Source organism: Poecilia formosa, unplaced genomic scaffold (genome assembly GCF_000485575.1).
Source record: "Poecilia formosa unplaced genomic scaffold, Poecilia_formosa-5.1.2 Scaffold279, whole genome shotgun sequence".
Classification (NCBI taxonomy): Eukaryota; Metazoa; Chordata; class Actinopteri; order Cyprinodontiformes; family Poeciliidae; genus Poecilia; species Poecilia formosa.
Genome location: NW_006800218.1, coordinates 461,935 through 487,282, shown reverse-complemented (window position 1 = coordinate 487,282; position 25,348 = coordinate 461,935). Strand labels below are relative to the sequence as shown.

Genomic DNA, 25,348 nt, shown 5'->3' with positions numbered 1-25,348 from the left:
CAAGAACGGCTAAGAGCAAAACATTGGACTATTCTGAACCGGGTGAGCCCTGATCTAAATCCTGTTAAACATCTGGAGAAGGAACCCATCAAACCTGAGACAACTGGAAGGGTTAGTCCATGAGGAGTGGAGCAGAATGCCTGTGGACGGGTAAAGACGTCTCGTTTGTAGCTACAGAAACTGCTTGATTGCCTCGAGGATTGTGCAACAAAATATTAAAGCACAGGTATCGTCATTTTTGTCGAGGCTTGTTTCATTATTATTATTTTTTTTTAATAATTTAGTTGAGCTACAATTTAAAAGCAGTATCTGATTTTCATAGGTTCTTTTTCAGTAAATTTTCATGTATTACTACTTTTGTTGGTTTCTAGTTATTTTAGGGACAATGGCAGGATTTGTTGGTCGTTAACAGAGAGATGCCAGTAATTTTCTACACGTCCTGTCTAAGCCTGTATGTATGTATCAATCAATCAATCAATCAATCAATCAATCAATCAATTAATCAATCACATAAATTAAAATGCCCTATAATTTCCATTTAATTGATTTACTTTTTCTTTTTTCTCACTTTCTACCCAAAAACTGGATGACAAAAGTTTTCAGTCTGGTGCTTTGGTTTCAATTTACGCTTATTTTGAAGGACAATAATTAATTTGATTAGTTGTTTCTGTTTTTTTATGATGGATATTTAAAATGTCTTCCAGTTCCAGTGTTAAATGTTCATTATAATGTAAAGTTTATTGATCTGTGAGAATATGTTCTTGCATTATTGGGTCATCACTGTGACATTGCTTGAAAATGGTCTCAAAACAGCAATATTATTGTTTATCGCAATAATTTCTAGGACAATTTATTATCTAGCACAATTTGTTATTGTGACAGATGGTCCTCATTTTAACGTTCGAGTCAGTCGGGTTTGGATTTCTCAGCGTTTAGGTAGACCCTCTCCGCTACCCTGTGCGTTCTCCTCTAACATCCCCTGCGTGCGGAAAACTCCCCTTTCTAATATGCCATTAATTCTCTTGTTTGGCCACATTGGGGAAATACAAGAGAGCATATTCATGTTAAATCCTTCAAGTACGCCGCTCTGCAGCCTGAGCCCGACCGGGCCCCCGCTCGCGCGCCGCACAGGCCTGTCTGAGCGCATCACATCTGTTGTGGGGGAGTTAACAAGGAGGTCCAGATGAGTGTCAAAACAGCGCGCTCATCATGCTCCGGAGCCGCACCGCCGCTTCCGTCGAGGCGCACTGAACCTCCGACCGCCGCGCCCTCCAAGTCACTCCGACCTCTGGTGCATTTCTAGTAAACAAATGAATCAGCAAGAGATTCACAAGCAGCCCCAACGTGGGGAACTGTTTGTTTAAAGGAAACGGAAGGTTTTCTTTTTTCTTACTTTGATCCACTGCAGCTGTGCGCCGTCTGATTCAGGGTGCATGTATGTATTCAGACTCCCTTTCTTCATTGGCTCAGGTTGATGGAGTCGGCCCACTCCCGGTTGCTCAGCAAACAGAGTCGCATTTTCAAAGCCCCGCAGGAGGTAATTGTTGCTCTTGTTTCCTTCCACTCTTTCACATGGTAAAAACCTACAACAGATGGAGCAAATAAAAATGTCACCCCTTAATGCCAGGGATTTATTTTTATATCAAAAAAGTACATCAGGAATAATAATAAAAAAAAATCTTTAAGCGTGACGTGACTTCTTTTCATTCCTCTTCTTTTCTTTTCCTTTTGGCTAAGATGAGGTGCCTAAGTAGCTCCCCACTCTATGACCACTTTGGTTACTGTTATCTCTACACATTAGGAAGGTGACATTTTATCCCAATTAAACTCCAGCGTGCCTCTTCCATTGAAGTAGCACCTCACCCTGATCTGATTCTGTCTGTTTTAATAACACTTAAGTCGAAATTTAAAAGCTCTCCCTGTCTGATTCATCCGCACTCTGTGAAACAATAATGTGTGGCACGGTGAATAAAATATTGAAAACCCGGCCTTGCTAAATGACACAAACTTAGCTCCATGAAAAACTCCCTCCTCCTCCTCCCCAGTTGGGTCTCTGTGTGTATTTGTGCTCGTCTGTGTGGAGTGTTTTATGCGAAATAGCGTCTTTCCTAATGGATTCAAAGAGGAAGAACTATTCAGCTGCAACTAGGCTGCCTTCTGGCAGTGCCAGAACTTATGGGAACAAGGACGTGCGACTCACTCGCCAGCCGTGGCTCCGCCTCAATTAAAAGCCACTCGGCTTCGTTTGGATCCGTGTGGAAGACGTCTGCACGCGTGTCGGCTCTGCCTGCGAGGACGGATGGAGCTGAGGATTACTGGGATTCCATTTAGGAAAATGGCTCGCGCTCCTCTGACGTGAACTTAAGAGTTCTCGCGTTTAATATTTTAAGCTCGTGAAACCCTCCCCGCTCACACACAGTGAATAATGCCGCTATGGTGGCTACATTAAGAGCCAAGAGTCAGCTAATGGTTGAGAGCGCTCTAGATTGGGCAAAGATGAGATTGGAAGAAAAGACCAAACGATGCCAGCGACATAAACTCCAGTCTTAGGTCACTTTCAGGTCACATGCGTTTACGATCGGATATTTTCTTTTCTTTTTTTAAAATTCTGCTTCATTAAGATTTTAGTTCCATGTATTTATAACTTCTAATAAAGCTGAATGTCTGTTTTTAAAACTTTAAACAGCTGGAAAATCTTTTCTTTGCTCATATACTTGTGTTTTCAAATAAATATAGCAAAAGTCTGTTTTTCTTTTCATTGAGCTTTTTTCATTGGCAGAACTAAGACTGAGGTGTAGCTCATAGATGTAGGTTTTCATATTAAAAGCTTGTGCCAATAGCCTGTCATGCTGTGGTTGTGCTGATTGCTTTACCTCCCAGATGGGCTCTGGGAACATCTGGAGACTTTACTGTGAACTCCCTGCATAGCAGCTACTGAGTGCAGTTTGTATTTAGCATTGCTGGACCTGAGAACTGCGTTCCTAGGGGGATATTTGACTTCCAAGTTGTTACAATAGGTTCTTAGAAAAAGAAAACTCCACCATGATAACTTCTCCGTAATGCCCAAACATTTTTGGCAGTTCTGGCTTCCCGCATGCCGTGTCGATGCGACCTACTGCAACAGCAGCGAACTGGTCTGCGCTCCACACACACTGTCCGCGCTTCGTTTTGGCGCAAGACATCAGCCGGCTTCGAGTCCGAGGGAACTCACAGGTCACTGCTGTAGAAAGCCAAGTCAAGTCTCGCGTCTCTTGTGATTTTTATCAAGCCGCACCTTTTCAAGACGCCGTACTCCATAAAGCATCAAACGCAAGAGTCTCGTCAAAGCGTTTTGCATTGGACCCAAATGGCCCAACGTCTGCTTAGTAACTAGTCATGTGCACGTAGAAGGGGCCGGGCATTGGTGAAGCCTGCAGACAGTTCAGCTGAAGCCGAGTGCTTGAAAGGCTGCTGAGATGGATCCTATCACATAAGTGCCTCGAGGAAGCCCCACTTCACATTGTGCCAGTCAAGCCATGCCGTGACACTCTGTCGCTCAGCAGACCGAGCATCACAGCTGGCACCCTCTGTCACAACATGGCAGGAATGATAGGCCCCTCTCTGCATGCCCCTGAATCTCCCACTGATCACACACTATGCAAAACCATCCCTGGAGACGCAGATACGACTTGATGTTTTCTTTAGATGAAGTTAGAGGACAGCATGCATGACCATTACAATTCTCCTCAATGTTTTCTGTCATGTTTATATTCTCTTAATGTACTTTTAGGGCATAAAGGTAAAGGAGGAGTCGCTCAAGTTTCAGAGCGGCTTTAAGTCACTTTTAGCTCTTTTTTGGGGGGGACATAAACAAAAATTAGAACGCGTATGATAATTTGTTGTGCAATCTGCAAATACAAATTATTTAGGCCTAAAATAAGCCATGAAAACAATATCTATAGGCGTTGTAGGTTTCATGTTAGAGATACTTACATTCCAGAGTTAGACGTAGCATCTTTCTTTTCCATCAGCTGGAGAAATTGTGAGATGAGCTGCTTTAAGCAACACAACAAACTTTTGACTTTCCCTGCATAATTCTTAAGTGGCTCTGACCTACATGTTCATCAGTGTAGAAAATTAAATCCCTCTGGAAGGAAGCAGCGCTTCGTTTGTTTTTGGCTGAAGCACAGAGGTGACTGAGGGAATAATAATGAGTGGAGGCACTCTTTGGAGTTCCTGGAAAGCTTTGCCGTCAATTTTTTTTCCTGACGGTCTTCATGTTGACGATGATCTGTGCTTTTAAGTCCCTGAGAGAGGCTGTACCACAAACTACTTTTTGGAGTTTATCATCAATTATTCCATCACGTCCACGTTATTGTGCATGATGTTGACAACATGCGTTGCATGTTGGTTGGCATCTGGGTCAACTTTGGAAAATAAAACTTTGAAAAACAGCCCTGTGGTCTTGGTGGGAGTTTTACAGCCAATCCAAATGTCAAAGTCAGCGCAGGTTTTGTGCGGCCTCTCTTTGAGCCGTCTGAGTTGTTTGCTCTTATTCAATGGTTTGATAGCGCAAACAACAAATCACATGTCAGGAAATCAATGCATTTAAGCTTCTACCGGTGATGAAGTTCAGACTAAACCTAAGAGTTAGGATGAGAAACGATTTAGGTGACTTTAAGCATGGATTTTCACCTTTTGGACTTACAGAATATGGCACAAAAAAGAGAAAGTTACAATAGATTGGTGGTTTTATTAACAAAAATGCCTGGCAGAGGTCAAAGTAAAATGGACAGTCAGGTTGAGATGCTAGAACAGCAGCAGTAGCTCAAGAAGCCACTTGTAGCCAAGATGTGCAGAAAATTATATCTAGATTTCCAACCTTTTGAACTACAGCAGATGATGACCACACAGAGTCCTGGCTAACTCTTAGGCAACTCCTGTTAGCTAATTAAATGCCTTAGTTTTGATTAGTCATAGATATTAACATGTTAAAATAATGGGTTTTTTTTGTTGTGGATACAAAGGTTCCAGCCAGAATCTTTGTAAAATATTCACGTTTTAAGTACGACCGTAAATCTGACGCACAAACAACATTCACTGACAACAACGACAATCAACACCACCACTTCTCTCGGCCCACCGGGGGTTAATTTCTGCTTCTAAAGGTGATCTGATTGGATGCTGGAACAGACTATTGTTGTGTTCCAGTTGTGCTAAAAGTAGTTAGCCTATCAGTGAAGCTATTCAAGGGTTAAATAGAATCTCAATGCTAAACATGCTGCAGCAACACAAACGTCCTCAACACTAATGTCAGTGTCCACATTTCTAAAGATGGTTTTTTTCAAAGAAGTTTCTGAAACACCGGAAAACTGAATGAAAATTTCACTTTGCACCAATTTGATGGTTCGATAACCTAAATAACAGATTAAAAACAACTGTCTTTGTTGTTGAGATCATGTTTATTTATTCAGTAGTGTAGCAGCAAAAAAGGTTTTTGAATCAGAAATGTTGCTTATTTTGTTTTCAGTTAAAATGCAGTTTATTACAGATCCTGGAATTAATTCTATTAAAAAGTTTACAGAGTCTACAGTTCACACACACAATAACAAATTAGAAAATGTTGCCTGGTCAGATGAATCTTAATTTTTGTAACATTAAGAACAAAAAAGCCTGGATTTCTCCTGTATTTACAGGTAATGCTGACTGAGGCGTCAAATATTTTTATACTGTTAAGAAATTTTATAATCGTTTATTATTTTTGTTAACTTTAGAAGCATTGTTTTTAGTTTCATGAGTAGGTTGATAAAGCATTTGTGTGTCTGTGATGTGTTAAATAATTGCCGTCAGAAGCTAAAAAGCTGCTTATTGTCGTTTTTGTGATGAAACATGCTATAGCACAGATATTAAAATATATTATCTTATTGTTGGTTTACTAATTTTTACTTTTATGGTAATCATTTATAAATTTTGTGAACTCAAGAAGCATTTTTCTTGTTTTGTGAGTATTTAGACAAAACGTGTCTGCTTGTCGGTTGGGTATTTGGTAATGGCCGTTAAACTAAAGGCTGAAGCTAGAAACCTGGATATCATTTTACTTTTCAGAACTATATGAAAACACTGATATTTGGCAGTTTATTATTATTATTGTTGCTTAAACTGTTCAGTCTGGTGGTCATTTTCAAATTAGCATCTTAAAACTGCCACAATGCTCATCCTACTTCAAGCAGGGCCAATACAGGATGACGCAAAAAAGCAAATCATCTCAAACTGGCACCTTGAACAAAACACCAAGTTCAGTATTCTCCACTGGTCTCGCTAACTAGCTAGATTGGTTGTTCTGGTAGAAGGTGAAGGCGAAAGGTCGTTGTTTACACTCTGTTTGGGCCTGTGGCTCTGGTACTGGATGTCTTTTTCTCACTACAACCTAACCATGGTTTTTATTTGTTTATTTTCCTAAGCTGCAATTGTCTAATTGGTTTGTTGGTGCCTGAAGCAGAGATGCAACCATAGCGCCGGTGGCGTCTATTTACCAATCCAGCAGCAGGTTCTGAGTTTTGACAGGAGCAGCCAACTGTGGGGGAGACGAGCGTGCCCGCAGGCACTCGGTTTTGTAATCTCACTGTTTGTTAGTGGGAAGGAAAGAAAGAAAAAAAAAATCCATCATCCTTTTGTCTTTCATTTATGGCGGCGAAGCGACGATAAATTGAACTTGATCCAGGAAGTCGTGTCAGTCAATGCAACCTGCCTTCTTACATCAGAAAGTCCTGGAAACGGCGCTGTGAGGTCTGAAATCAACTGCTGCTGTCGCTGCACATCATCCGCCCCTACGGGAACGCGCGGGAGCTAACACGCAAAACAGCCGTGGCTCCTGGTGCAACAGTCACTGTTTCAGGGATTGATGACACGGACACTGTAAGCGGCTGACGTTTTTTTTTTTTTTTTTCTTTCCCCTCTGAGTGTACGGCGTTTCGCCTCCCGCAGCGGGAGCGGAGGGGGATGGGAGGGGGGGGGTCACGAGTGCATGAAAGCTCATTAGGGATGAGTCAGGGCCGTGTGGTGAGAGACTGGCCTGCAGTTCTGCAGGAGGTGAGTGAAACAATTAGTTTCTGCGGTGGGAGCGCGGCTAAAACACACATACCCTTCTTTTGTACAGATAGCCTGCGGAAGTGTCATGATTGGTGACTCTCATCGACTTTTTTTTTTCTTTTTTTTCTTCTCTCCGCGCGGTAGCCCTGAAAATAATTTTTTCAGTTGCATCAGTGAGTAATACGCCCTACTTTGTATGATGTTGTTACATCATCCCAGAAATCTTGCATACCGTTTCCCCTAGAACCCAGCTTTTTTAAAAAAGATTATATAACTGGAAATTTAAAACATAAACTTCATGTTCAACCACATCATCTCCTGAACTGTATTTCAGGTAGAAAAAAAACAAGGAATCTGCGTGTCGGATGTTATTATGTCTGTCTGCCGAGTGGAGTCAGAGGACAGGATGTGCTGCTCAATTATCTGTTTATTGTGACAGCTCTAATATTTTGACCTGTCTTTCTTGCGCAGACTGGTTGCTTCACGATGCTTTAAACATTTATAGCTGAATGTTCTTTTGGTTTCTAGAAAATAATAACATGAGATGAAGTTTAATTTTCAAAGAGTACTGTCTTGTTTAGAGAAAAGATGAGAATAACTGATTGCCTGGACGTGGATGTAAATGATGTTTCACTGTTTTCGTTTTTGTCTTAAACTTATGAACAATAAATATGTCATTCTTATATTTATGTAATAATCTTTAGTTTAATTGCAAATTGATAATGATTTTGGCATCAGTTTTTTTTTATTTAGTACAATTTATTCTTTTAAGCATTTAGTGTGCGAAATCAGCTGATGATTTTTTTTTTTTTCATACCTAAGTGCTACTATCAGGGTTGCACTATAAACAACACTCTTGAGCGTGGAAGCCGTTACTGAGCGAAGTCTCGAAGCTAACTAGTTTTAGCACCTGTGAGGTGTTTGAAATCACACGAAAGATCAGAGATGTTTCATGTTAAGCATGAAGCTTCTTTCTGCGATGCACCGAGACGCGTCTGCTGTTCAGCTTGGCTGCGAGACGGCAAGAGAGAGCAGAATTGAAAGCAGATGACGTATAACGTAACGTATAAAGTATGACAAAGTTTTCTTTGTTTTCTCTGTTTATTGTAACCATATTTTCTTGAAGCATGCTTGATTCTGAAATGTTCTGGAAATTAAGAATGAAGGTGATGATCTGCTGGGAATACACACAGAGGCTGATATTTTTGCAGTGCTAACAATGCTAACTGGGCTAATTACCAAGAGAAGATGTTATTTTCCCAGTTTAAAATGTGCACTGTTGCCTTTACTCTTAATACGACTAATACATGGAAAACTGATTTTTAATTATGTTTTTATGATGCCTTATATTATTTAAATCCCAAATGGCCTAAATTTGTATTGGCTGGTCAAAGATGTGCAAAAATCAGGGATCGGAAATCGACCACAAAGTCTTGACTGGTTTATCTCTAACAGCCATATTTCTTACACTGTAAAACATAATGGAGAAAATGTATCCTGCAATTATATCCCATTATATCAGGGGAAAAGGAGTTGAAAATTTCATAATTTTAAGAACGTGCTACAGGAATTTATTTTACTTGGACAAAACAAAAACATTATCTGTATTGACACAGCTCATACTTTAATTTGTTTCTGGAAGGAAGGAGTCAAAGCTAGTTTTTCAACAAACAAGTCCCAGTCTGTTTTTCTTATGTGTTCCCGCTCAAATCCAGTAACAGCTGCTGCGCGTAATTTTCCTGTCAGATGCCATTAAGTTTGAACAAGAGCCGTCATTAGATTAGATGAAGAAAGTGGTGCCACTCAAACCTCAGCTGGGAATGAAAACATGACTAAAAGACAGCACTTATGCTTGTTTCATGTTGCCAGCGTGACAAATGTGAGTCTCTGCGTTGCGCCGGCACAGGACCAGAAAATGTCTCCCAGGACACATGTTAAAGGCAGACAAATCTGCTGCCATCAGTGAGACAGATCATGTAGCAATAGCATTAAAATAAATGTACCTTTTTATTGAAGTACCAAAATCTCACACAGAGAAAACTCCACCTTTAAGTTGAATAAATCTATTCGGAGAGAAAAAAAATCCAGGTTAAGGAGTTATTGTTTTCAGTTGTATCACTACGGAGATTTATTGTGTTACCAATAAGTGCAATTGAGACATGCTTCACGTTTTTTAAGTTAATCAGAGTTTCGACAAAATGCTTTCGAGTAATATTTTGCTTTCTGTTTCCCGGGATTATAGATAAGACAGTCACCTTTTCCTGAGGATTTGTTTTAATTTTCCAATCAAATACACTAATCTGGATGTTGAAGGAGGTAAAAAGAGAAACCGCCTTAGGAATTGAGCAGAGTGACATCTTTGGGCCACCAAGGCCTCATAGCAACCAGTAGACACCATCTACATGTCAAACTGTTACAATGGAGTGATTCCAAAACAAAAACCCTGCTGTCCTACCATCACAAATATAAACACGTCAAGTTTGTCCACACATTAAATGGATAGTATTATGTGAAATTGACTTTTTTGAGCTGTACATCATGTTATAATCTTATCCCCTCATTAAAAACACACCTGGAGTTTTGCCTTGATTCTTTCATTCAGCTGTACAAAATGTCTGTTAAGACCGAACACCACCTTTGATGATTAAGCTGCAGTTTTCAAGTTTCCAAACTTCTGCCTCACAGAGCAGCCATCCTACCATAACTACCCCAGTTAGCTCCTTCAGACTAGCCAGCAGCAATTGGCAAAGCACCTGGTGAAACTGCACTTATGCTGAACTGATTATAGAAGCTACTATAAGGCGCATAGAATAGATGCTACAGTTAAGGTTGCCACCTGTCCCTTTGTTCCGTACTCTATAAATATATAATAATAAAGTGTTCCCCGAGTACTTTATATAGTAGGCTGCCCCAGTCATTGTTTCACTCACGGTGTTGTTGTTGTGATATTGTGCCCAACTGCTTTCTGGGTATCACAGACCAACCGCCACACTGCCACTGCAGTCTCTGTCTCTCTTACCCCGCCCCTCCCGGCTTTAAATGTATAGGGGCTGGTCCTTTGGTAGTCCTAGTCGAAGCACTCCGGATGAATGTCTAAAGCCACTTTGTTGACATAAAGGATGTCAACAAAACAGTCCGACTCCGGTCGGCGAGGAGAGCTTTTCGTGACTGGGCCGGGGCGTGGCCAGACGATGGTCACCCTTCTCTGGCCGCGCACAGCATGTTCCTGTGGTGCTAAATGACCTGCAGACGACCTGATTCTAGATGGTTGGTAAGTAGATAGGTCAGTCAAGCTTTATTAACAAACCAGTGTTCTGACAACTATCCCAGCATGCACCGCTCGCTTCTACTATGGGCGAAAATGAAGTCGGCGGCTGCTTACCGTAGTTGCTAGACCTGTTGTGGCTCAATATTGGTCCATATATAAGGCGCACCGGATTATAAGGCGCACAGTCGGCTTTTGAGGAAATTGAAGGTATTTAGGTGCGCCTTATAGTGCGGAAAATACGGTACATCTCAGTAACTGTGCCTGGAAAATATGTAATCCTGCCCCTTTAACTTGAACCACATGCTTTGGTCCTGCAGGTTTGGAATGAAGCAACAAATGACCGTGTGAAAAAGTGCTGCCAACAGATTGGTCCAATCTGTATTGCTCTTATTCATAGAGCTTATTTTCCATTTACTGTTTAAAGAATGTACTTACTTTTTTCTTTGCACATATTTTTTAGAATTCCTACTGCAAATCAGAACAAAATGAATGTGTTCAATACTAATAACAAGGTGCTACTATGGAGCCGTTATTGCAGCAAAAACACACATTAGTAGTGCAATGGGCAGCAGCGCTAATGGCTTTGAGAACTGCAGTATTTTTGGTAAAAATTCATTTCTGTAGGCTGATCGAGTATGGGCTCTGATTCATGAACGTGTGTGGAAACGTGTGAGAATGTCACTTAATAGTAGCTGAACAACAGCAGATATGCAGACAAGTTCTCCGTGTGTAAAACAGAAAAAAAAATCACTATCAGCAATTAAAGAGATAGTAGAAAACAGCTGCGGGTCTCGTGACGTTTCCCAACACAATGTTTAATCATCTTTTAATTGGCTTTATCTGGAACTATTTTAGGCAGAGGACCGATACACCCGTGTTTTGTGATCGCTTTGCGGCTTGGGGCTCGTTCAACGTGGCTTTTGCTCATCGCGAAGATCGGTCCGACCGCAGACACGCGATAAGGGAGTGCCTCGGCGTCGACTGTGAACTCCTCCACGGCAGTCGTCGTAAATGCTGAAACAGGCAGATGCAAATGGACGGCAGAGGCGGCCGTCGACAGCAGCTGAATGAGAATCAGGAGAAAGTTTACAGAGATTAATATCCAAGGCCTCAGACGAGTCTGAAAAGATGCCACCAGAACTTCTTCTACTTTGGGGGCTTTTCCCGAGCTCGCTGGATAAAAAAAGAAAAAGACAAAGAGGGGGAAAAAAAAGAAAAAAGAAAAAAAAATCCTTCACCCGTGTGGTTTGAAGTGCAAAGTTAACAGTTTTACTCAGCCCCCCTTCAAGGCTTGTATAGTCTCTCCTAATCTTTTTTAATGTGTCGAAAGGCTTTCTTGAGGATCTCTGTGAAATTTCACACTTAAGTTGTTTGCTAAGTCAGTTTGAATTATGGTATGGAGTGAGGGTTAACTTTTATGAAGGTGTTGGAGAAAACTTTTGGGAAATTAATGTGTGTGTGTGTGTATGCGTGTGTGTGTGTGTGTATGTGTGTGTGTGTGTGTAGCTGGAGAAACAGCAGGGAGTCACACCGATGCTGCACGTATGCTGAACCTGCCACTAATATACAGAAGCTGCATCAAAACAGACCTTTCACCCTTAAGTGCAAATGTAATGGGATTTTGCTATTGTTTTATTCAAATCAAATTCAGGTAAAAAGTGTAAATAAAAGAAAGTAGAGTGAGTTTTGTTTCAGTAGCAGCAGCTGCAAAACACAAAACGATTTTAAATGCAATCTGTAAAGCTGTAACATATTTTGTTATAAAACCGATTCTTGTTGTATTATTGAGTAAATATGTAATTTTAGGATTGGTTTAACAGTCTGATGAACGGAGGACAGAGTGTTTATAAAAGAATATAATGCAGGATTTCTACAAAAGGCATTGAGATTTGCTTCTAGCAACAACAGCACAAAATGTCTCTTTCCATGTAGATACAGAAACGTTACATTGGAATCATGTTGGTAATATTTTGTGGTTCAAATTAACAATTGTGGTACAATTGACAAACCCTCAATGAAAACTCAAACTCTTCAAGGTATTTTGCTAAATACGTTTAACTGAAGTACACAGGTATGACACTCATACAAGATTTTATATTTGGAAACAAATTTTTATATGAATTTCACATTTAAACACACAAAATTACTGAAGCAGTGGGACCTGTCAGGTGTCGGTGAGCAAGGTTATTAAACCCCTGAACCACGTTAGGAAGTAGTTACCATGAAGCAGTGATACGAGATCGTGGAGCGACCGTGCCGTCGAGACATGATAAAAAAATTAAGATGGCTGCAGAAGCTGCAGGAGTCCATTTTGAGCATAGAGACCAGAGGCACAGCAGGATCTTTCAAAGGCTGTCTGATCAGAGAAATATGTTACTCAGAATCTGATGTGGATAACAACATGAACAGGATGGGGCTCTATGACTCTGCTGGACGAGGTTCACGACATACGCTCAGCACCTTCTGTAATTTTCCCAAGTCTTACTGTGTTGACCCAAAGAAGGCGACGTTGCTCTCTGTCCATTTATTTCCAGTGGAACTTGTGTGATGAGGTGGGAACCAGTTTCCCTTCAACTGATAAAATTCTGAGCTCATACACGCAAGCTCGCGATGCGACATAAGGAAGTTGAAAAATGTTCACCTTTCGACGCGTTGCCATCGTATCCAGTGTGTTGGGTTCGCTCCAAATGGCGGAAAACCTTCGCTCCTCGCTGTCGTCCATCACGCCCTGTGTGTCGAGCCCATTGCACATCATATATTGGTTTCTGCAAGTTGTAAGCAATGCCCCTTTGGTTCTGTAATCTCAACATGACGCTGTAAGAGCGCACACCGCCGTGATCTTGACGAATCACCTTTTATGACAGCATGGTGGGTTCCTGAGTGCTTGTTTATTGCAGAACCGTTATCAGAAAGGGGCTGGAGACTCCACCAAACTCTTGCTGCGGTATCAGACACAGGCATGTCAGCAGTGAATCTTTGAATCCCCACAAGCTGTGAGGCGGGACCTCCACTGGACGGACTTGCTTGTCCGTGTTATTCCGGACTTTTGACCAAATCAGTCCCTCAAACCACTGCTGATTACACAAACCATGTGCTCTTTTTGCTAATGTCATAATGATACTCTACTGCATTGCATAATAATCGACATCTATTCTCTCTGACTCACTACTTATCTTGTTTAGGCCTAATACTATCTCTCTTTGATCTCACTGAAGCTGACCAGTCCAAGACAAACTGTAGAATCAGTTCATTTGGCAACATTTTCCACTACAGAGACATTTTCTGCTCCGATATTAAAACATTTGATTAATTTCTCCCCCAGCACCCACCGATCCTCCTCGCTTCCCTCCCCACTCCTCCCCCAGAAAAGGATGAATCTATTCTCTTAATGTAATTTGTGGAAAACCCACCATGACAGTATAATCGTTTTGAGGGGGCCGATTTGCATTGCCTGCTCCATGAAACTAAATGCTACTGTAGGTTCTAAGGCCTCAAAGATAAATGAATAATCTCAAGTATTTAAAAGCCATGAAACATTTAAATTAAGTAATATCTCTTCCTAAAGGGCATAGTGGAGCCGTTTCCATACATATGCAGACAGACACACTTTTTAAATAAACATCAGCGCTAATCAGTGAGGCAGAAATCAGAGCGAGAGCGCAAAAAAAATAAATAAAAAATTTTCTGGAGCTTTTTTCCATCGGTTCCTTTGGGGCTTCCCTCTGACTTAGATTAGATAGGATTTACACAAAGTTGATGCGTTTTACCAAAACTTGGAATTTTCTTTATCCCTGTGCATGAGGAGGATAACAGAGTGATGTGTGTTTTCACTGATTTCTTTTTTTTGTCAGCTAGAGGAAAACCTCCCTATTTGTGACTTGTCTGCACAGCTTTGATCACCTTTGAGGGGGAAAGCAATTGCCCCATTTTGGAAGACAAGGCTACAAGTGTTCTTTTTTTTTTTTTTTTTTTTTTTTTTTTGTTCTTGTGGTGCTGCAAATTTACTAATTGACTCAGAGTTTTTGGCTTCAGGCGGTAACCTAATAAGGCCATCCAAGGTTAATGATAGACCTTTTTTAGAATGGTTGAACGTCTGACACCAATATGCGGCGCTGGTGAAAAAAACGCCGCTGGAGAGAGAGACTCGCCGCACGAGTCTCTGACATCTCAGTGAAGCTCTCTGCTGCTCGCCCGCGATTTTTTTTTTTTTTTAGCTGCAATATTTTGTTGGACACTGGATCGAAATGCTGCAGTCATTCAGGATCTCAGCAGAGGCCTGCTGCTTTACTGCCATCTCTTCCCAGGAACACCAGCGCCACAAATTTCAGTGATTTAACAGCTCCAGCATACAAGCAGCTGGTGTCAGCAGAAGTGTCGTTTGCCACTGCCAGTCGGCTGTCATAGTATCCTTTGCCAAGCAATTTTTTCCCCTCTCCTAACTCCCTTCTCGCTTTATTATCCATAGATTATAGGGAGCCATGGAGGGGGTAGTTTTTCCGCTGTCCAGGAAGCCTCAACAGCACAAAGCGTCCGAATGAATCATAAAGTACAGTGGCTCGCAAAAGGATTCAAACTTGTTAAACTTTTCACTTTCTTTTTTTTAAGATGGGATTTTGTACATTACAGCACAACGTGGTGGACAATTGTGAAGTGAGAGGAAATCGATTTGTAGTTTTTAACATTTCTAACACAGGGTGGTCTGTTGCTAACCCGTACGATGCTACGTGTTGTTTGGAATAAAGCTTGGCACTATGGGGGTTAACACTGTAGAAAGGCATATGCGGCGTGAAAAGCACAAAGCTGCTGCCAAGAGCCACAAAACAGACCCCAGAAATGTCTGTTTTTGATGCCAAAGCTTTCCAGAAAACGTTGGACATTGCTACTGCTAGCACTGATCAGAGCAGCATTTGGTGAGACACAAACTGTGCAGTCTGAGGTTTTGTGGATTTTAAACGCAGCGATGGCACTTCTCCTACCTGTTGATGGATTTTATTTCAACAAAGTTGCTACTAGGAGGGAAGTACAGCTGAGAAGGATGAGGAAAAAAAACATGGAGCCACAGATGCAGCTATGATGACAAATGGGGGGAAAGTTTCAAAGGAACGGTAATTAAAGTACCGTTTCTTCCTCAATAGCTTTCCATTCTTTAAAAAAAACATGAAATAAAATTTCTTTTGTATGTTTGTTGCGATATCAGTCTTAAAGTTCCTTCATAATGGTCTTAAAATGTCTTAAATTTGAGTCGGCGCAACCTGTTGAAACCCTGTAACACAAACAAATCAGAACTGACGAGATGCTAGTCTTGTGCAGTCTTATGAGGAAAATCACTATTAAACAAGCCGTAATCCGTGTTAAATGGTGAATTACCTTCAAATGAGCAAACTTTCAGACAACATCACCTCCTAATGACAACTTTAAAGCACTTACCGTTTTTGCAGTCTCTTTGTTTTCAACCAATCATTTTTTTTTTTACTTTGAGACGGTGAAAAGTTTAGTTTTCCACAGCAGTATATCCTTTTATACGCTTCTCAACAGTCTAATGTCAAATCTCATGGTTCATGTTTTTGTGCTGTATGCCGTTTGTATGGCAGCTGTGGGTGGACATTTTTATTATAGTCTGTGATGAATCCTCAACAGGAAGCCGGCTAACAGGAAGCATAACTCGTGTGTGACATTACGACTTTGTTGTGGTGCAGGTTTTTGTTTCTCTAACATAAAATCTCTCTCGTTGAACACCGCCAGTCACCCAGGTCATGGTAACCCTAAGTGCTGGCACAGAAGCTCGTTGGAACAGAAAGCTGTGAATACTCCAGCTCTCTCCTCCAGCACTTAGAATCTGAAAGCAAAAAGGGCCAAGGTTAAGAGTTTTATACAGAAATGTCTTGAAACCGAGTCACTTTGTTCTGAGTTTTGAATCGAGCCGTTTCTCCTGTTTTTCAGAACGCCGGCTCCTCGGCCGGCTCTGCCCCCAACGCTCCGGTGACAGGTTACAAGCGCATGGTCATCCCCAATCAGCCGCCTCTGACCGCCACCAAGAAGACGATGCCCAAACCCCAACCTCAAGGGGGCGTCTCGTCCGTGCCGCCTCCCTCCGTCAGCCCCGTCGCCAGGCCTCAAGGCAACATGGCTCCTCAGCCTGTCCCAGCCTCCTACACCACAGCGTCAACCCCGAGCCAGCCCACCTTCAACGTCCAGGTGAGGTCGGCCCAGCCCGGCCCCCAGCACCAAGCCCCGGCCGGCCACCATTACGGCCAGCAGCCGATCCGCGGCCCCGCTCAGGTGCAGTACATGCCCGCGCAGCCCAGAGGTCCCGACTTTGCGTATGGGCCACCGCAGCCCGGGTTCTCCCCCATGGCATATCAGGAGCAGCAGTACCCCGGGGGGCCGCAGCTAGGCGGAGTTAGCTCCAGGAGGCCCGACCCGGTCCCAGCCCCGGCCCAGGCGTACCAGCCGCCAGGCCCCAGAAAAACCTACATCACAGATGTCCCCCCGAGCTTGGCTCCGTACACTGCTGGACCAGATGTTCAGCCAAAGGTAAGACGCTCACTGAGCTCCAGCACAAACCTGACTTTATTACTATCATAACTTAGGCTTATGTAGCGTCTTTAACATGTTACTGAACAGATTCAATTTGATTCAAAACACTTTGGTGTCAGTCAATCACGTTTATTTGCATAAAACACATTAAAGCAACATGAAAGTTCAAAGTGTTTTACAACATAAAGTCACAAAAAAGGTCATAAAAACAACATACAGTCACCAACCGAGAAGCTGGTTTGTTTGATCTTTGTGTTTTGTTCTGTCTTTCTCTTTCTTGCTTACTTCTCATTCTGTCTTCCTGTCTTTCGTTCTTTCTTTCTTGCTCTCTCGCTCTATCATTCGTTCTGTTTTTCTTTTGCTTTCTTGCTCTCTTTCTTTCTCTGTCTGTTTCTCTTTTGTCCACCTTTATTTTTCCAGTACTCTCTGCTGTACGCAAAAAAAAAAAGACTTTAAAAATAACAGATCTTGGTAGATGTCCCTCTTTCAGATGAAAAGTTGTCCTCCAACTGGCTTTCAGTAAACAATTTAAAAAGCAGATTCCGGTTTTCGACTATAGAAATAAAGAGACGTATAATTTGGGCAAAAATATTACAAAACAATAGATCGTGTTTGGGACTTTTTTTTTTTTTTTATAGAACAGAACCTAATGGAGCAGAATAATAAAAACCTTGTCCTGTTGCTCAGAACGGAGCGGCGGATGCCACTGAGACATCTATTCACATCTCAACATGCCCAGCCTTCGCCGATCTCTGGAAAGTAGAGGGCCCTTGAGTTTTCTTTAATTCAAGGATTTTATGCTGGTTCAAAAATCCAAACTGGGCCTCTCAGCCTCGGGGAATAGCTCATCAAGGACTGCGCTTTACCAAATACAAATTAGCTTCAGCATTGCAGCAAGTACATTAAAAATAACTCTAATTATATTTGTTCAAAACAAAGAGTCTACATTTTGCTGGAAAAGCTGGCTTTGGTCCCAGTATGATGCATTATGTAAAACAAAACAAAACCAAAAAAAAAAAAAAAGGAAAACAAAAGGTGGCGTTTAATAGATTTGTAGGAGTCTCTTTGATTTCAGATGAAAGCAATTTGCTAATTTTGCAGACATAGCTTCTGCTCTTTATGTATATATTTGTCTTGCTTTCCCAAGGATGCAGCGCAGTAAGGTAACGCTCCATCGCCAACTCCAACTCCCCCCACCATCTCTGCTTTATTTGCATGCTTTTAAAAATGTCTGGAAACCCAAAATTCAACACACGAAACTGTTTTGCACCGTGGAGTCAACGCCATCTTCAGACTATATCCTCTGATCCTGTCGCTGAAAAACTAAGCCGAGATCTTCCGGAAGGCCGATTAGAAAGAAAGCCGACTTCACGATCATCGCTCTGCTCGACCCGATGTTGTGACATGTTCATTACCTTCTACAAACGGCGCTTAATCTGCTCTAAAAGCTCGCTCTTCTGTTAATTTGTTGTGGAAATGAGCCAAAAATACAGTCAATTAAGAGGAACTATTTAGCATTTGTCACGATAATCAAAAAAAAATAATTGACCTCCCCCTCTCTTCACGCGAACGGCGGTTTTTACGTAACAGCCGCAGCTCTGTCAGCCGGGGGATCTGTGACTGTGATTGAAGACTTCATTAAAAGGATCATTTCGCATAATTAGGGGCATTCATAGAAGGTCAGTTTCATTAGAAGTCCAAGATAAACGGCTTGGATTGGAGCCCCGTAATCTCTGCACTTTGCTTCACCCTGCATCGCCCTGAATCGAAGCCTCCACCAAGGTGTGTGTGTGTGCGTGCGCGTGTGTGTGTGCGTGCGTGTGTGTGTGTGCGGGTGATGGCTTCTTATCTCAACACTCTACACAGGATGCTTACTTTCACCACTGCTTGATCTCCAGTGTAGTTTTTACAGATTTGCCAGCTAACATACCAGTTTCTACGAGTCTCTCCGTCTCTTTTTGTTTGTTTGTTTTGTGAAATTAGAGGAAAGCTAAGCTGGATGGTAACTTTGTGCAATAGCTTGAGCTTGAGTGATGTTTGACAAGGCGAGGATTATTTTGGAACCGCAGACAGTGAAAGCCCCTGTGGAAGGTCAACCTCGGCTTCAGCTTTCAAATGCGCTTCACATTTTCTCTGCCCTCCGGTTGTGGCCTCCAAGGTTATCATGGGTGACTGAAACCAGCGGCATAAACCACAACTGAAACTGAGAAACCATTTTTGTCAACTGAAATAAATAAAAACAGTAGTTAATGGGGGAAACTAACTGGAATTATATTGTGCATTTATAGAACTAAAACATACAAGTAAGAGACAAAAATATCCTTCGTTTTTGTGTTTATGATCATTTATTTGCCTTTCAAAATAATATGAAATAAGATTTTTTTTTTTACCCCCCAAACATGCAGTTTACGTCAGCTGTCGGCAAATCACAGCTCTTAAGTTGGGATAAAACACCAGAGTCAGTTTTCAATTATTTCAACAATATTGAATACATTTCTGTTAAGTATCCTTTACCTTATCGATGTATACATAATCACAACTCAACATTTTGACCTTTTTCAATTCTGCACCTAAAAATGAACCAAAGTATGAAAAAACTAAAACTACTATAAGTAATAAAAACTAAACTGAAACTAAGCAACATTTAACTAATAACTAATACAAACTAGCAAACACTCTGAAAACTAATTAAAACTAACTGAATTGTACAAAAAGTGACAATGAAGTAAAACTAAACTATAATGAAAAACCCAGAACTGTTACCGGCGGGAACATGAGAGTGATTGGCAGCACTAAGACCCTCCTCCTTACTCTGACTGGTTGTTTCTGACAGAACTGAGTATTTCTAAAAATAGCACTGGGAGAAGGCAGAGAGTTTCATTTTGTCATGTTATTCTGCCACAGCATAGTAATAGTTTTAGCAAATATGTAAAACATTTTTTTCATACTGTACCTTGAATGTCATCTCTACATTCTGTGAAAACCAGTCAGAATATAGAATTTCAAATACAAACAAATTTTGCAGCCCATTGCCAGCTGTAGCTGACATTTACTAAATTTTCTTTTAACTACACTCATAGTGACGATAACCTTAGCTTTTTTTATGTTATTAACCTATCAAATGTTTTTACTGATGACTCATAAGAAACTGGATGTTTCACAGCACAACAAAATCCAAATTACAGGTAGGTAAACAGTTTTGTTTAAAGCATTACACTATTTCCATGAAGTAGAGAAACAAAACTGTTGTATCAAGTAAAATACTGTATTTTCTGCAACCTAATGCCAGAAACCTTTAGTCCCATCTCACCAGTCATGTTTATAATGGTTGATGTTTTGAATTGTTGCATTAGTTGATTTAACTTTGTGTTTTTTCTAAAGTCAAAGTGACCGTCATTGCAGTTCAGCTGTATGGTTTTCAAGAAACGGCTGGTTGTTTTGTTTGCTAAACTTGAACCTTTTGCACTTGTAAGTTGATCGGGGGTGAACCTTTTCCCGTGTGATGTCATCACCTCAGTTGGGCGACCCCACTAAACATGAGAGGCATGGCATGGGGAGGCCGGCCTTAAAAAAAAAAAGAAAAGACACATGCAGGCAGAAGGAGTGGAGGGTTACCAGCTCCACTCCAGATCACCAGAGACAGGCTTGTGCGGCTGGCGCAGAGTTAAAATGTGTAACTACAAAGCAGGAGCCCAAGGCTTCAACAAGATCAAGGCATGTTATCTGCAATCCTGTGATCTTTACTGTGTAGACACACCTTGAAACAAATTGCACTTGTTCTTTGCCAGTTTTACTCAAACAAATCAACCCATCTCTCTTTATTTTTCCCCCCACTATTTAGAGATTTTCTATTAAGAAAAAAACATTCCCATCAGATTGTTGTTTTTTTTTTTTTGCTGTAAATAACCCTCAGTCTATCTTAATTTCTTCTCAGTGCCATCATAGAGAGAGCTCCTCTAAATATAATCTTTCTTTTCTTTATAGTCTTCTGGACAGAAATTTCCCTCTGGCAGCAGCATTAAAAACCAATAAATACTTTCTGAGAAAAATGTTAAAGCCGTTCTCTATTTTTCACCACGTCAACAAAGTGTTGAGATTAAAAAAAGCTGCCTCAAATTCGAGCGTCTTTCATAAACGCATGTATTCATTTGTCGTTCAAATGCCGTTTCGCATAAAGGATGCATTGTCTATTTCTGTCCGGCATTTTCTTTTATGTAGTAACATACAGTGGCTCTCTGAAAAATCATGCCTGTAGAAAATAAGCCTGTGTGTGGGTGAGTGGCTGGATGTGTTCAGGTAATGAACCTAACAGTATAATTAGAACATTTTCCAGGCAGTTTCTCTGGGATGTTGTCTTGACAGCCAAATTAAAAACATAAGCGTGATTTTTACCTCTTTTTTTGTTGTTTTAAAGCAAACCAGCTTATGTTAGACAATTAATACTCCAATTATACCTCAGTGCTCTTTCAATTTTTTTTTGTGCTCCTCCTACACTTCAAGAATATTTTTAATATAAGCAGAAAAGTCATATTTTTCAGCTCAGTTGGACAAGATCTGTGTCAAAGATTTTTTTTGTCCATGTTTCTAACAATACAGCCAACCCACAGGATAACCCAGTATTGAGAAAACAATACGGGGTTTTCCATAAAACCTTTTTATGTTTTTAAAAATTATGAACTCTGTTTTAAGGAATCTGTAGTCGGTGTACAATAACACAGTACTGTGAACTTTATGCTTGTTCAATTTTAAGATGATGTTTATACTGTAAAATGGACTGAAAATGCTCTCTTTTGCATCTTCACAAGTGGAATTAAAGTTTAATAAATCTTACACTATGTTTCACAGAAACAGTTCAGTAAGAGCCAGGTAACCTTTATGTAGTGTGTGTGGTTTTGATTTTGAGCCAATAGTTTTCAATAAAGCCCAGGCACATTAAAAGAGTGCAAATGCCAATATTAGCATCATTAGCAGCTAACAGTTAGCTTATTGCGGTGTTCTTACAATGCAGATAAAGCAGAAACGGTGCTAGTTATTGTGAGCCACCTTTGTTAGTCGACTCGACACAAAGGGGACACTGGAGAACTATTTTCTTTCTTACTTCAAAGTAAGAGTATAAAACTTAGCTACATAGTACGCAGCTGAAGGCGCTCACCATCACATTAGTAGCTTAGAGTTTGTTTCCTAGTCGAATTAATATGCCCACAGCAACTGGATGTTACTTTAGATTTATTAGAAATATTGTGCGGTTTTGGTGTCATGAAGTTTTGCCCTCCTCTACAAGGTGACACTTTTTTGAATTTGACTTTTTGAATATAATAGGTCAGACAATAAAGACGGCAGCCTGTCTGATGACGATGCGTCTGATGTAACAATCTCTGTTTTTTTGGAGTCTCAAATGAAAAGCAGTTGTGTTTCATTTAAATAACGTATTACTATTTACATGAGACAAATAGCAGTGATTTTTCTTTCTGAAACATGGTATCTACAGATTTCAGTTTAGCTATGCTAATCTGATGACAGCACAGGTTGATCTATCGCTATGCTGGGTTGAACATATTTAAGTATTTGTATCCATTTTCACCATTCCTCTAAATAGTTCTACTTGTACATTAAGGCTGTGAAAAAAGATAATTACTAAAATCAGACATGAAATTGTGTGATAAGTGGAGTGTGAGCAGAGCTCTGGTAATGCACAATTAAGGGCACCACATAAGGCAGTTCCAGCCTCTCAGCCTGAAGCTCATGTTAGTTAGGAATACTAAATCTGTGGCCTCATATCAGTTGACTGACTGACCGCCTCGTAGCGATGCAGCGCACATTCTCCTGTAGGACCATCACAGGTTTTTCCTCCTCCGAAGTGAGTCGAGCTCCGCGACGGGGGATCAGTTAGGCTCTCCTGGCATTCGGCATGTACATGCTGCTGTTTAAAATTACTGCTGTGCCTCCGACCATGTTGTCAAATGACACAGTTCATGGTGGTGGTCCCCAGTGGATCTGTTTACTGACTCCTTTATAGAGAAAAGGTCACTCTGCTGGACCCGATCCTTGAAGTCTGTAACTCGATGTGGGTCTGTTTATAGGCGCCTTTCTCATAGCAACACATCGGCGGTTGCTTCCACGTTTAAAACAGTTTCGCTGCTCATCAACGGACCTCCGGCATCAATAGAGTCATTAACGAGAGAGATCAGAGCCAGGAGGGCCAACATGGAGTTGTGTTACTCAAAGATTTTAAAGTGGCATTGCTGCAAGCCTTTTCCTGTTTAGCAGAAATTAACGATGGAAGACATTGGTTGGATAAAGGTTTTAAAAGGATTTGAGTTTTCTCAAGTTTATGAAGCTAGTACAGATCTACCCCTCCTGTTGATCACTGCTGGTTAGCTACTTGAAACATGATAGTAAACTTTACCGTCCCTTTCAAGAAAAAAAATCTAACTGTAAATAAATGTTAGAAGCAACAATAGCACATATATTGATGAATGTGTGAAGTTGCTTTGTAACTATTGATTTTTTAGTTTCTATCATAAATTCTTAATATCAAGTTTTAATGTCTTATTGAGATAGTGCTAGAAATATTCTGAAAAGGACGTTTGATGATGGGAAGTTAGGATATTTTCTAACATAAAAACCTTATTGGAAAAAAGTATCTCAGCAGAAAAGAAACAAACATAAATCCCTTTAACCTGAGATATTTAATCAAAGTCAGATTTCAGTTTTTGTAGTGTACTTTACACTTTTTACTCGTATTGCAGCACAAATGTTATAAAAATGAAGAATCTGGATTTCCCCGATGCAGTTCAAGAGCAAAGTGACACAACTCACTCACACTCACACACCCACACAAAACTCTGACCTGTGGGGTCAGTGTGTTGAGCTGAAGTCAGAATTTCTAAGGATCCTTTAAAGTCTGATGACAGTAGGAGTGTAAAAGCAGATGAAGTCAGCTGTGTGACAAACTGCCCATCGGTTTCCACATCAGCCTGTTGATTTCACTCTGAGCTTAATGTCACATTTGGATTACTCAGCTGCCGATTGGCTGCTTTTTTTTTTTTTTTTTTTTAAGGTGTTTGTCACTCTGCCTGCTCTTAAATAACACCCTCCCTGCCGTCCCGTTCACCTCCTGACCCTGTGAGACAAACAGCACAGCTGCTAAATAACCCACCGGATCGATAAGCTGTCATTGCAGCCCAGTGAGCCGGAGCAATCTGAAATATCCCAGCTGAGTTTGTTCTTGGCTGACCAGCCCTGCTCCTGTGTCTGCAGAGCAGAGATGCAGGCGTTTCTCGATGGGCTGCAAAGGTTTTGATCTGAACAAAACTCTTTTAATGAACGGATTATCACTTATCTCTTTAAATTCCATTTGAACTTTTGTGTTGTTTTTAGAAATGTTGAATACAGTAGACTAAATGAGAAACAAAGTGAGAATAAATGATGAAAGTAAAAGTTGAGAAACCTATGGAAAGCTGATTTACATTAAATGAAGGGACCTAAATCTGGAAGCCACCCATTTAAATAATTGAAACACTACACTTGGCTGCGATTGCCACTAAAAACATCTTGTGTTCATTTTACAGTGTACTTTTTAGTGATGTTATAATCATTATGTGATTGTTTGTTGCTGTGGTTTCGGTTTAGTTTAGTTTTTTTCTTTCTGCAGGTGTAGAAGCAGACTTAAGAATGTTGACTTGTTCTCTCTTCTTCCTCTCTTATCTCCTTGTTGCACTTTAAACCGTCTCTGTCTGTTGCAGCTGAAATAAATCCAAAACAATTTCTACTTAAGTTTTATATATACATCAAGTGGAGCAACGTGGCAAAAGTTGTAATGCTCCACGTGTGAAAGTGAATCTGCTGCGCCACTCAAACAGCTCAGAGCACAAACAAAATGTGTCCCGTCTTTGTTGCGCTTCACACATTTTCCCTGCTTGCCACATTAGATCCCGTTAAAACACACGGAAATTTGCGTTTTATAGAAAAATGTGACAAAATCTAGAAAAATGTCATTTTAGATGTAGCTTAAAATAAACAGGAATCTTGTGAAAACTGAATTTGACGGCGATAATCCACATCCCGACACATCAGCTACTCCGTATGATTAGAAGCAGACTTCAGACTTGTAAAGCCCCAACCAAACCCATCTTCCTCTGTATGAACAGTGTCCCCTGTTGGCTCTTCATGTGCATACAGCCCACCCTCACCCCCACCACCCCAATCAGTGCAAAGCTCACAAACAAGTTCCCCTGTTGTTTACGGAGAGTTGCAGAAACTTTCTTCCTCCCTGAGCTCCTTACATCCTCCTCCTGCCCACAAATAGGGGGGCTTTTATTCCTCCCCCGGGTTGGAGACTCTGAAACGTGTGCACTTTCTAAACTTTTCTTTTTTTTGTTTTTTTTCTTCCACATCTCCGTCTAATCAAGGAAGCGTTCCCTCCACCTCTCCCCCCTCTGAGGTGTTGGCTGTTGGGTCAGACTGTCATCCAGT

General features: G+C 40.9%; 1 protein-coding gene and 1 long non-coding RNA gene across 2 annotated transcripts in view; one reads left to right on the top strand and one right to left on the bottom strand.

Moving 5' to 3' along the window:
* Nucleotides 1-25,348, top strand: part of lpp (LIM domain containing preferred translocation partner in lipoma) — a 199,289-nt gene that overhangs the window by 99,211 nt on the left and 74,730 nt on the right. Inside the window, exon 7 of the mRNA XM_007571364.2 lies at nucleotides 16,277-16,870. Within this exon, the coding sequence (XP_007571426.1) occupies nucleotides 16,277-16,870 (594 nt within the window). The remainder of the gene's footprint in view (nucleotides 1-16,276; nucleotides 16,871-25,348) is intronic.
* On the bottom strand, nucleotides 773-23,857 carry LOC103151352 (uncharacterized). Its single transcript, XR_001664644.1, has 3 exons — nucleotides 23,724-23,857; nucleotides 1,394-1,583; nucleotides 773-1,299 (listed from the first exon to the last, which is right to left on the bottom strand). It is a non-coding gene; the product is annotated as an uncharacterized LOC103151352 (long non-coding RNA).